We start from the raw sequence: 12,841 nt of genomic DNA on the forward strand, positions 1-12,841 counted from the left end.
CAACAGAAGAGTACAAAGACCACTGGAAAATGCACAAATAATAAGCAGAGTGGACAATACCAAATTATGAAAGAGAAGGCTTGGCTCTCTTAAAACTGGTTTGGTCAGATTCTGACTGAGCCTAAGAGGCTAAGACTAGGAGGACAGGATCAAACACTGGTGAAGAAGGATGCTCTTGCCTCCAGAATTAACAGATATTATTCAATGATCTTTGGTACATATTAAAAACTTGATCATACCATGTGAAGCCTGAAACTATGATGTTCAACATATTAAAGTTTTGGGGGAGGGGAACTGGGGCTTTTGTAGCAGCTTGGATCAGAGTAAAACACTAGCACAGGTTTCAGCAGAGTAAACACTTTCTGTCCCTTCCCTATACTGTTAAACATTTATTTAGTACCAAACTTATTCAGTAATATATATATATATATATATATATATATATATATATATATATTTTACATTTCATTGAAAACTCAACACTACTTCCTGAGTGACAGTCCTGTAACAACTGCCTTATAAGATTTGGTTTAACATTCTGTATACAGATGTATATCTCTAGAACCTTAAGTCACCAAATTCTTTAGAAGGAAACAGGGTTATAGAACCACTGGTACTGAACACAATCAATTTAAAGATACTGCACTTCTTGAGGCTGAAGAAATGGCTTTGAAGATAAGAGCAATTCCTGCTCTGTCAGAGGATCAGTTCCTAGCACCACGTTAGGTGGCTCATAAAAACATATCCCTCCAGTTCTGGGGCATCTGATGCGCTATTCAGGGCACCTGAAGCACCTGCACGCACGTGTGACATACATTCACAGACACATATACATAAATAAAAATAGTATCTAAACTTAAATTCTGCACATCTGTCTGAGTGCTAAATAAGAGGGCATAAGAAGGCAAAGACCCGCCATGTATGACACTACTCATCTGTGTTGTCGGTATCTATCAAGTCTGGGCTACATGGTAAAATATGGAAGAGTCTTTCTTAAAGAAAAAAAACAACCAAGCAGAGATTCCCAGAAGTTTGTACATAGCACACACCTCATGAAATCCATAGGGCCCGCTCCTTTCTTTGTCTGCGTTGCCAAAATACCACTCCTTCTCACTCTCTCTCTTCATATCTGGAGAAGCTTCAATCACATTGCTCTATGTTAGGAGAAACAAACAAACAATTTCTTAAATTCATTCATCTATCTAAATTTAGGGATACCTATATTCCCTATGGCCATTAATAAATTCTCAGGGCGGCACTAAAATTTCAGTAGCAAAGAATGCTACAAATAATTATATAATAAACAAGTATTAACCTGAAACTATGACATCCAACATATTGAAGTTTTGGGAAGTAGGCTTCAGTATGCAGCTGGGATCAGGGTCAAAACAGCAGCACAGGTTTCAGCAGGTAAACACTTCCCATCCACTCCCCACACTGTTAAACTGAGAGCTGCTGCTACACACACTTAGGCTCTACCTGGAGACTACTCTGTCCAGTGAACTGTAACTTCAGCAAGGGAAACATTTCCTAACCTACTCCTATGACAAGCAGCGGAGTCTCAGCCTGTTGTAGCTTTAGTCGGCCACAGACATCCAACTGCTCAAACAGACTCCAGTAAGGCAAAAGTGGGCAGCAATCGATTCCCTGTACCTTCCTTGCCTACCTCTGTCGTCTACATGCCCCTTCCCTTCCTTTGGTTATAAATAAATGTTATCTGTCTTGAGGTACAGCACCATGAACTATTTTTTGGCTTAGACTGTTGCCAACTTCCAGAGCCACAGACAAAACTAATTAAAATTAGAAAAACTAGATTTTTTTAAAATAATTTTTCTCTCTTAGCAACAGAGATAATTCTTAGGATTTTTTTTTTTTGATGTTTTGGGAAGATAAGAGTTTTTATGTAAGTTTTGTGTACTATGGTTTGTAAATATGCCTGCAATGGTCAGCTTTCAGAGTCAAATTGTAAATAAAACAAAATGGCTAAATAAACTGTAACTAAAGCAAAAATTAGCTTCTTGGATCTAACTGATTCTGAGCTTTCAGGCGACTGTGGCAATGTACTCAGGCTCTCTGCTCCTCAGGTTCTGTGTTGCAAAACAGAAAAGTGATGGTGGCCACCACACAGGCCGCTGAGGGGTTCAGAGTATGAGTGTATCCCAGAACAGCATGTAGTACATTGCAATGATGTTTAATAAGTGCTGTGATTTCTATTAGTCATACCTAACCCCAAAATGCCCCACTGTAAAATATTTAAAAGGCTTTTTTGTCATAAATATCTTGAACCAGAAAAATGTTCTAAATTATATCTGAAAGTAAAAAACATTAAATAGGCTAAAATTTAGATCTCTCTTTAAATCAAGTACCAGAGAAGGCCTGGTGGCTTTGTCCTGGTATATGGTTTGAATAATGTGGCCATATTTCCCCAGTGGCCTTAGGGCAAAACATATTCTTGGTGTTTGTCAATGATGTTCTAGTTTCATATCCAATAAAATCAACTGAAAGGTCACACTGTATTAAAGCCAAGCCACTTTATAGCGATACAGTTACTTTACCATAAAAGACAAAGGTTATCAAGTAATAAAACTGATTCTGGTGGTAATGATTCCGTTTTTGGCATGCGTTAATCTCCCAGCATTCACACTATTGTAATTACTGGAGAAACATTGTACTGGCTATGGACATAAACCCATCTGCAGGTTTCAAAGAGTCTTAGGATTCTAAAATTGTATCCAAAGAACACAAAGTTTGCAGAACCTAGGGAGCAAACGTACTTGCAAGGGGACTGTCGCTCGGCTCACATGGAGATGTGCAAGAGTCAGCAAGTCCACAAGAATCCTAATGCCGTTTGAGTCCATGAGATCCTTAACGTTTTTCTGAAAGAGGAAAGGGTTTTTACATGATCTAAGGCCTTTCTCTTCAAGAGGTGCTGTAACCTAGTGCACTCTCTAGATGAGCACACGTGGAATTTCTTTAGACATGCTGGCATGCAACTTTACTTTCTTGGCATTTATAGGATTAAAAAGACAAAATTATACTATAGAGATTGTGTAAAACTTTCCACTTAAATATGGAAAAAATTAATAAGCATTTCCCTCCCTCAATAAAGACAAAGTGGCATGATAAACCCTAGCCTTACAATTATCCTTCCCATCAGTAAACAGGTTATCCAATAACCAGAAATAAAATGGTACATTAAAGAACTCTTTCATGTTCCACTTCTGTGGTGCTGCACGCACACTGGGTAAGTGCTCTACCTCTGAGCCATACCTCCAGCACCTCCCGTCTATTTCTGTAAACGTACAGGACTAGGCTCCATTTAGCACCTGGAATACCAGGACAGAACACTCAGGAAAACTGGCAAACCCTTCCCTCTATAGACTCAGTTTTCTCATCTAAAGAGAAAAGAGCCACCTCTGGGCGAGCTGCCTGACAGGTTAGCAGTGCTTGGGCACACGCCTTGGAAGTGACGGTGTGTTGGTAGAAAACACTGTACCTTATTGAGGATCAGCTTGTTCAGGAAGAGGATCAGCCTATCCCGCTCAAGTTTATCAGTGCACTAATGAAATAAACGACAAGTTAGTCAACAGTGGATAGAAGAGCCAGAGACAGCTTCACAAAATCAACTGACAGCTCTTAAGAAATGTCAGTTCTGAAATACTAAAGAGACACCTACAGCCGTCTGCCTGTCAATTACTCAACAATTCTTAAGTGTTTTACATTACATGAAATTTTGTAGCACTTATCTAATTTCCTAGAGGGGAAGATATTCTTGTGTCATTACAGAGACTACATACTAGCTTTTAGGAGACAAGAAGTGAAGTGAGACCCTCACGCTTGGCAGATGGTGCTCACTAAAATGAACACCAGTGAGAAGGACAAGGCACTCTGAGTGCTCTGAGCCCTCCAGTTAGTTCCCTGAACAACAGTTAGGATTCTGGACTGCACAACAGGCAGAGTGGTGCAGGCTCCCAGTCTAGCATCTGGAAGGCTGAAACAAGAAGACCCCAAGTTCAAAGTCAGCTAGAGCTATACACTGTTTGCAGTCAGCCTAGGCCACTGACAAAGATCCTGACCACCACATCTGTCCCCCACCAACGAACACACAAACCAAAGAGAACAAAGGACTCAATGGTGTGGCTCAGGTTAGTACTAGCAACAGTGTTTTCACACTGGCTGTGTTCTTGCTTCATGAACTTTCCACAAAGCGATGGCTCAGAGTTGGCAACAATCATGGTTGGCTATTCTGCAAACTGGTGAAACGGCTCTCTTTCATAGAGTTTGTTACCACTGAAATGGTTCAAACAGAAGAACACAAATACTAATGCAAGAATGAAGGACATACTCTGCATCAAATACATCACAGTCCAGTTCACCCCACCCCAGTGCTCAATCGTTCAATTACCGGTAAGCTGCATAAAACCAAACAGAGCTGACTTACTCCTTTTTAAAATCACTGGTGTTCTAAGCAACTTCACTATCTTCATGCTTTAAAGTTTAATATCAGAAATATTTATGATTTTTTTCCAAAATGAAAACCCAAAGATACAACTCTAAGAGTTACTATTTCTATTCTACGCCTCTTGCTCTCTCCCACGCTTAAAGTTGGCAAGAACATCACCACAGTTACTCAAAAGCAAGAGCTGAAAACAATAAACCGAAGCAGATAGATTTTAGCTCCTTTGTTATTTTCCTATGCCTTCCTCTTACATTTAAATAACTGTAATATTACAGAGACACTCATGCAGAAAGTCACTGTGACAACGCCATCAGCTTAGTTTTGACTCTATCTACCAGCACCCTCCCACCACAGCGTCCTTACCCTCTCTAACATCCCAATGATGTATCTCGTATCTGTGAAGGGCCCTATTTCTTCGTGGCATCTGCCATAAACGATAGCAAGGGCTTGTAAACACAAACACTTCATGTTAACTTTTGGAGTGAGCAGGAAGCGGTGGTAGAGCTCATTGAAAAATTCATACCTAGATTTAAACAGAGAGTCAATAGAAACAGCCAAGAAACAGACAGCGATAGCAAACCCATGGAGATAGGAAAAGAGACTCACGATCTCTTTATTGATCCGCTTTCTTCATTTTCATCTTCCTCCAACAACAATCTCAAGTAATAGTCTCCTATTTTGATTTCCTCTGCCAGGCACTCATATTTAACCTGTATTAACAGATATAAACACCAGTTTAGATTATAACAAATTTTCTCCTATTCATGGTTTAACATTTGTTTTCTTTCTTTTTGATTATTTAAGACAGGGTTTCTTAGCCCTGGCTGTTCTGGAACTTGCTTGCTCTATAGAACAGGCTAGCCTCGAACTCAAGAGATCCATCTGTCTCTGCCTACTAAGCTCTGGGATTAAAGGTGTACACTACCATGCCTGGCTGAGTTTATCATTAAAACAACAACAACAACAACAACAACAACAACAACAACAACAACAACAACAGGTAATACTCTGTGTGTGTGTTTGTGTGTGTGCACCCAAGCACATATAAAGGCCAGAGATCAACATTGGGTATAACCCTCTCTAGGCCTCCATCTTAAAGAATTTGCTATCTTGTCTAGGCTGGCTGTTCCTAGAACTATGTGATCTGCCTGTCTTCACCTGTCCCTGACCAACAATGCGGGTGCAGACATGCACTGCCATGTTTGCATCCCCTGCTCCCATTTTTTATTATATGTATGACTATTTTGCTGGCATGAATGTCTGTATACATGTGTGCAGTGCTTGTGTAGGCCAGAAGGGGGCAATGAATCCCTTCAGACTGGAGGTACAGTTGGGAACAGCCATGAGGTTCTAGGAACTAAACTCTGAAGAACAGCCAGTGCCATCTCTCGAGTGACACACTTAGCATTTTAATGTGGGTGCTGGGAATCTGAACTTACATCCTCATGCTTGCATGGCAAGCACTTAGCCACTGAGCCATCTCCCAAGCCTCTAGTATTCCTATACTGTGACTATTTCAGACAAATATCGACAGGTTATGAATGGCTCGACTTCATCAGTTTGGAATTTCACAGTTGTTGCACAGAGGGGACAGTCTTCCCTGCAGCACTGACTGTCTGCCTCACAAAGCCAGCTTCAGCTCATCCTTCATGCCTGGTCAACATGCTAAGGCATGATATCAACATGGTAAGCACATCTTAATACCTCAGGAGCCCTTCTCTGACTGTCAGGGGAGGTAATGTGTGAGGAAAAACTCCAGATCCAGACTCTGGAAGAACACCAGGACCCTCACACCTTATCACAAGGGAAGAATTATGGATAACTGTAAGAATTAATTCCCTAATGACATTATCATGATTCTCTATACAAAAAATGTACACTAGCATTTTCTATCCACTTTCCTTTTCTTCTGTAGATTCTAAATATTCAATGCACTCAACTTCTCTTACTGACATCCACCTTGTGGTAGTACTCCTCTGTATGCTGAAGATTCAGCAGCTGTAAAACGAAGTTCTGCTTAGGTTTAAGGCTGCTCCACAGGAGGAAACTTATGCCTGGTACAGTGGATCCAGCCAAGAATCTGCGGCTAGGCAGATCATCGGCCTAGATGTGAGCCTACTGTGATTATTTTGCTAAATGGACACGGTAACAAATTGCCTTCTAAGTATGCAATTCCAGGAACTGGGGTGGGGTAGGGGTAGCTCAGGGGTTAAGAACACATGCTGTTCTTGCAGAGGATCTAGGTTCAGTTCACAGCACCTATATCAGGCACTTTTTACTAACTCCAGTTCCAGGGGCCTCTTCTGACCCCTGCAGGTACATGTATATAGTACACATAAACTCACATCAGCACACACATAAACACATAAAAATTTAAAATTAAATAAATCTTAAGCATGTATCTGTGTACCCACAGATTAATGCAGCTCCTAGTTCTCATTAGAGAGAATTGTATATAGCATACGGTAGTTAATATAGAGACTCACGACTAGTCAAAGTGCAGAGAACAAGTATCTTTGGAGTGTTCAGACCTAAATGGGACATCTATATTACACTCTTTCCTCTTAAGGCTCAGGGACATTGAAGACCAGAAAGCAGAAAGATGGTGAGCTGGAGATGGAGAAGGACCAGAATAAAACAGTGTCTTCTGGAAATGTCAGGACCAGTGCACTTATGAGCTCACCACAGCTATGGCCATCTGACTAAGACCAAGCCAGTCAACATTCCAGCACACGTCAGGGGGAACCCTATCCCTGGCTGAAGAGCTATTGACAGTATGGCTGCTAGGAGAGGGAAAATCAGGTTCTCTAGAGGCGTGTCCCTTGGTAGGCTTACCATGTTCCAGGGGATAGCCTCATACCCAAGCATATAGGGGCAGCACTCATTAGACTTGGCCAGTTACAGGCTTTAATCCCCAAACTCAGGAGGCAGAAGCAGTCAGATTTCTTGAGTTTGAGGCCAGCCTGGTCTATGGTGAGTTCCAAGACAGCCAGAACCAAAACTACAATTAGGGTATGACGTTGTGAGGGGGATGTGGGGATATGGAGGTACATCTGGGAGTAGATGGTGGTGACAGTGGGGAGGCTCAATGGGATCTAAATATATTGCGTGCATGCATGAAGTTGTGAAAAAACAAGTAAGAATATATCTTTAATATTTTTGAAAATTGATAATAAGGGCTACGTGAAGCAGGATAGTAGATAGAAAAGGGAATGCACAGAATATATGTGTAGTACGAAGGGGACTGTGCTTTTACAGGATAGACAGGGAAGGTCTATCAGATGATGGCACTGAAGAAAAGACCTGAAGGAGATGAGAAAACAAATTATGAGGCTTTTCAGGAAAAAAGACTGATTTAAGGCAGAGGCTAACATTAAGTAGCGAGCTCTTGGATTAAGAACATGTGGTGTTTCCAGGAAATTAGTGTAAGTGGAACTGAGAGTGAGGAAGAAGCATGGTATATGATCAAAGCAAAACCACTCAGGTTTGAGGGATACACAGGTAAGTCATTTCAAGAGGCCAGATTAATAGTACATGAGGTGACAAGCCATAGGTGCACCAAGGCCTGAGCAGAGAAATTATACAATCCACTCACATCTGTGTTTTGTTGCAATATGGGAATTGAACCTAGGGCCTCACACATGCCAGGCAAGCACTTCAGCACCGAGCTCTGTCTCTAGCACGCTGCCTGATTGTGAATCAGATGACCTTGTCACTGTGTACAAGTACAGGGGTGCACGTAACAGAGTACGGGGTGGGGGTGGGGGGAGTGAAGGCAGTGATGGTGAGACAGTCCAAGAGATGGAGGAGCTCTGGATAGTTTCAGAAGGTCATACAATAAGATTTGCTAAGATCAAAAGACTACAAGAAAAGTAGAAAAAACAACAGCATAGCTCTAGAGAGAGACAATTATATATTCAACTTGTAGATGAATATATGCACATAGTCTAGGAAAGAAAGTCTAAGCAGGAGACAAAACCTGATGAGCTTTCAGCAAATGGGGAGTGGGGACGCAGGAGGGAAGAAAAACACAACAACAACAAAATCACAAGATGACGAACCAAGGCAATGAATATAAAGAGGCCAAGAACTAATCCCTAGGGGTGCTGGCTAGTTTTACGTCAACTTGATATAAGCTGAAGTCATCTGAGAGGAGGGACCCTTAAAAATGCCTTCATAAGTTGGGGCTGCAGGCAAGTCTCTAGGGCATTTTATCAATTAGTGATTGGGGTGGGGTGTGTGGGCGGAGGAACCAGCCCATTGCAGGTGGTCTACTTGGCTGGTAGGCCTGGGTTCCATAAGAAAGTAGGCTGAGCAAGCTATGAGGAGCAAGCCAGTAAGCAGCACCCCTCCATGGTCTTTGCATCAACTCCTGACTCCAGGTTCTAGTCCTCAGTTCCTTCCATGGTGGACTACAGTGTGGAAGCCAGATCACCCTTTCCTCCCCAATGTGCTTTGGTCATGGTGTTTCATTGTACCAACTAGAACCCTAAGACACCAGGCCGGCTTGTGGCCACAGAGACGAGGAGAGAGGACTAGAGAAAACTGAAAAGAACTGACAGTGAAGGAAACTCAGGAGACTGCAAGTGCCTTAAACTAAAGTATGCAAAAAATTTCCAGGGAGGGATGAGTACATTTAAATGATATACTTTAGAAGCTGGGTTAAAGATCAAAGCCAGCAGGATTATGTGTGTGATCCATGAATGTGTTACACTGGTTTCAATTATATATAATCATGCATCACTTAGCAACGAGGATATGCTCTGAGAAGCATGTTGCTGAGTTTTTCTGCTTTTTTTGCAAATAGCCCAGAGCATGCTTAATACCAAACAAAGGCAGCTCTGATGTTACGGGTCAATATTATGTTCCATGAATAAGCAACACATGTAGCACATGACTGCATGTCACATAGATCATACTCATACACTTGCATACTCAAACATAAAATTATCTACCATGCATGCTTTCTACTCTTCACATCAATTATTTTAATAAAGCACCAACCAGAATCAAATCATAATTTGAAAATCTACATTCCAATAAAGAACAAATCAAAGTCCCAGGTATGGGGAAAACATGCCAAGATGGTCTGCACGCACAAGTCAAAGTTATTCAAACTCATGTATGATTCTTAGGTGTAATGTTAAATAACTTATCAAAATGCATTTTTAAATTTTCTTGTCTCAATCAAAGATTAGAATTTCCCACTATTTTCTGGTAGATTACATGGGGAAAGATAATGACATGGCTATACAGATATTTTAAATCTCCTTTGGAAGACAGCACATGCTCTCACTTTTTGGGTTACATGCTATGAAGACAAAGTTGTACCTCAAACTCATGGTGGTTCCAGGAGATGACACTGGCGCTGCCCAGCTCCCTATCAATGTTAAATGTCCGCATCTCAGACTCCAGGGTATCCTTCAGCTCTTCTCGTGTTTTAAAATTCCAAATAAGGTTTGATCTAGCATGGTCTTGACTAAACCTAAACATACATGCAAACAGGAAATCATATGAAATAAGCATTTCTCAAAATCTATCAACAGCCTGTACTGTTGTACTGAAAGCAAGAAAAGACCAAGATAATTAAACCTTCCCAAGAAAAAGTAAAATCTGTATTAAGCAAGCAGAATAAAATGTCATTGGTAGAACTTTATATAATAAACATACATTCACTATAAAATTCTTTTATTTTGAAAGTTTTCAATATAAATGTTAAAAAACTGAACTTAAAAATATTAGATAAAGTTGTATAAAATTTAAACATGGATAGTTCAATTTCAGTTATCTGTAGCTAATAAAAATTCAGATTAGAAAACAATATTGTCATCTATCCAATTTCAAGTTGTGTGGGATAAGCTACCTATGTGTGACACCACATATGACCCAAAGAGCCTCTGCAGCACTGCTGGAAAAGGCATGACAGCAAACACAGACAAAGTCTAGGCTGGGGTAGATGGGCTTTATATCTGCTACTTCTCAGTCAGCAGCCTCTGAACAAGTGTCACTTCAGCATATACTTGGCTTAAGTGGTCTAGGACGCAAGTAGTGTGGGGTGTTTTCAAACCAAATACTTACCTTAATTGGTCAAGATAAAATGAATATGCCACCTCCCAGACTGACACTCTCTGTTACCCTGAAGAACTTTCATAAAGCATGCAATCGTCTTCCTGAATGTGCTTCAGGGTTTGGAGGGCTGGAGAGGACCTGAGGCTGCTGGCCTGGGTCACTTCTCACAATCTTCTTGGGCTTTTATCATCCACCTCTTTTTATTATTATTATTATTAAACTTTTTGTTGATTCCTTGTGAATTTTACATCATGCACCCCAATCCCACTTATCTCCTTGTCCCTTTGTATCTGCCCGAGGCTTTTGCAACACCTCCCACAAAGAAAAAAAATGAAAAAAACCCTTGCAATGGAAGCTGCAGTGTGTCAGTGTGTCACACAGCACACCATTTTATACAAACATCTTTCCATTCAAATGTTCACTGCCATGAGTGGTTTGAGGCCTCTGTCACCCACCTCTTTCAAGGCTCCACTTCTAATTTGGCTGATGGTAGGCATGTAGCTAATTCTACGCCACAGAAAGTGTCTTCTGCAATCATCTCTAAGCTTTAATAAAATTCTTAACATAACTTAAGCAGTTCGGATGGCTGACTTGGCCTTCATTTTCTAAGAGCATGTCAATAAAACCAATCTTGACAGAATAAGTAACTGCAGCATGAGACAATCTATCCTGGCTCTTCCAGCATCAAGCTTACCAATGCTGGAGGAGAAGCCTCAAGTTTACCTGTAATAGAAGAGATCCCAGTTTGCTTCTATTTTTATTCTTTGTCTTCTCTTTCGAAGAACTACTGGCTTTTGATTTATGTTCTGGAAAAGAAAATAAACATACTACATAGCAGTCTCCATGGCCACCAAATAGGGTCATCAGACCTGACAGCAGTACATCAACCTAACAAGTGAGGAGCATCAGTTTCATCAAACTGAGAGAATAGTCCACAGCATTAATTATACCAAGTCATTTGCTAGCATTTGTTCTTATAGATGCTCAAGTATCATCATATAATCAAAAATTATTGTTTCAACACCAAGGCTTGTAACCTTTACACTGATCACCAGTAAAATTTACAAGTCAAAATTGACTTGCTTCAAACATTTACATGCAATTAATAAAAATGCATGAGAAACACAACAAATGTAAAAAGTTATGAGATTACAGCGTTCCCAAAGCCAAGAGGCACGAGCACACACCAAGCGGCCGATGGGAAGAAAGCAGCATTACATCCAAACAATGTAAAGTCAGGTGGAAACACTAATGCAAGTCAAGACAATACCACACGCCAGTTCAGCACACTTCACACATGTAAAGGGCTTAACTCACCATATGGTTTTTGTCCTGAATTTAATTGTAAAAAGAAAAAAAAATAAGATGAAAATATAAAAAAAGAGACTATGAATCTAAATCTGGCAAGCTGTATCTATTATACAAATTCCACAAGAATGTCACTCATCTTCACTTTACAACAGAAGGGCCACCTGTGTTTCCATGCTTACAACTCCAATTTTAGGCAGTTGTAGACCTCAAAACTCCAATAAAGCTCAGGACCCTGATTCAGAGGTACATATGTAAGATTTGAGGTCGGAAGGTGGGGATGATCTCCAACAATCCTTAAAGGTTATCATGGCCCTGGGGCACTTACTTTAAGTGTAACCATACATATTTTAAAACTTTTTTTTTCCCATGAGACTCGGGCAGAGTCACACGGGGGACTCGGGATTCCAACAGGGAGAGCAAGCCGAAGCCGTGCACCACCGCTCATTTGCTCATACATATTTTAGACATGAAAACCCTAATGTTCAATTAGACAAGCCTAGAGCACTGAGTGGTTTCAATTAACAACCTGGAATTCTAAACCTCGTTAGTGTGGAAATTCAGATAAAGCAAGGAAACAGACTCAATACTATTGAATGAAAAAAATTAAATGAAGATCATTCTGTAACAAAATTCTATTTGAAATACAATTTACTAGTTATATATGGAAATGTTTACAAATTTTAATTCCATATACTATCATAAAAGCTAACACAAACTGACTTAAGTACAAAATAATTCAAAGTTTAGTGTTTATAGTAGTCAGTTCTTAAAGCTTCTCATTAGGAATCGGCAGCACTTCCAGTGGGCATGTGGTGCTTGTCTGTGATTAGACTCTCAGGAGGCTGAAGTGGGAGCCTGGAGAGCTAAAAAGTAAGTTTCAGTAAAAAGTAAGTTTCATCTTAAAGAAGCAGAAAAACAAACTAAAGCAACAGTACATACTTTCATTAAATTCACTCCCTTTCATATAAATGGGTAACAGTTTAGAATGGTAAAAATATAAAA

The 12,841-nt window shown here is 40.3% G+C and overlaps 1 protein-coding gene across 3 annotated transcripts in view; it reads right to left on the reverse strand.

Annotated features, from left to right (window-relative positions):
• The window catches only part of Dnajc13 (DnaJ heat shock protein family (Hsp40) member C13), a 101,378-nt gene that overhangs the window by 45,482 nt on the left and 43,055 nt on the right, over nucleotides 1–12,841 (reverse strand). For 2 of the 3 annotated variants that reach the window (XR_013105561.1, XM_076917382.1), the window contains exons 21-28: nucleotides 11,846–11,860; nucleotides 11,252–11,334; nucleotides 9,791–9,944; nucleotides 5,066–5,169; nucleotides 4,823–4,982; nucleotides 3,497–3,559; nucleotides 2,775–2,876; nucleotides 1,050–1,154 (exon numbers count right to left, since the gene is read on the reverse strand). Coding sequence is in view for 2 of the 3 variants with exons in the window: in XM_076917382.1 (XP_076773497.1) it covers nucleotides 1,050–1,154; nucleotides 2,775–2,876; nucleotides 3,497–3,559; nucleotides 4,823–4,982; nucleotides 5,066–5,169; nucleotides 9,791–9,944; nucleotides 11,252–11,334; nucleotides 11,846–11,860 (786 nt within the window). In the remaining variant the exon portion in view is untranslated. The remainder of the gene's footprint in view (nucleotides 1–1,049; nucleotides 1,155–2,774; nucleotides 2,877–3,496; nucleotides 3,560–4,822; nucleotides 4,983–5,065; nucleotides 5,170–9,790; nucleotides 9,945–11,251; nucleotides 11,335–11,845; nucleotides 11,861–12,841) is intronic. The other variant, XM_034483755.1, reaches the window with a different exon arrangement.

The sequence above is a fragment of the Arvicanthis niloticus genome, chromosome 21 (assembly GCF_011762505.2).
Source record: "Arvicanthis niloticus isolate mArvNil1 chromosome 21, mArvNil1.pat.X, whole genome shotgun sequence".
NCBI classification, from domain to species: domain Eukaryota; kingdom Metazoa; phylum Chordata; class Mammalia; order Rodentia; family Muridae; genus Arvicanthis; species Arvicanthis niloticus.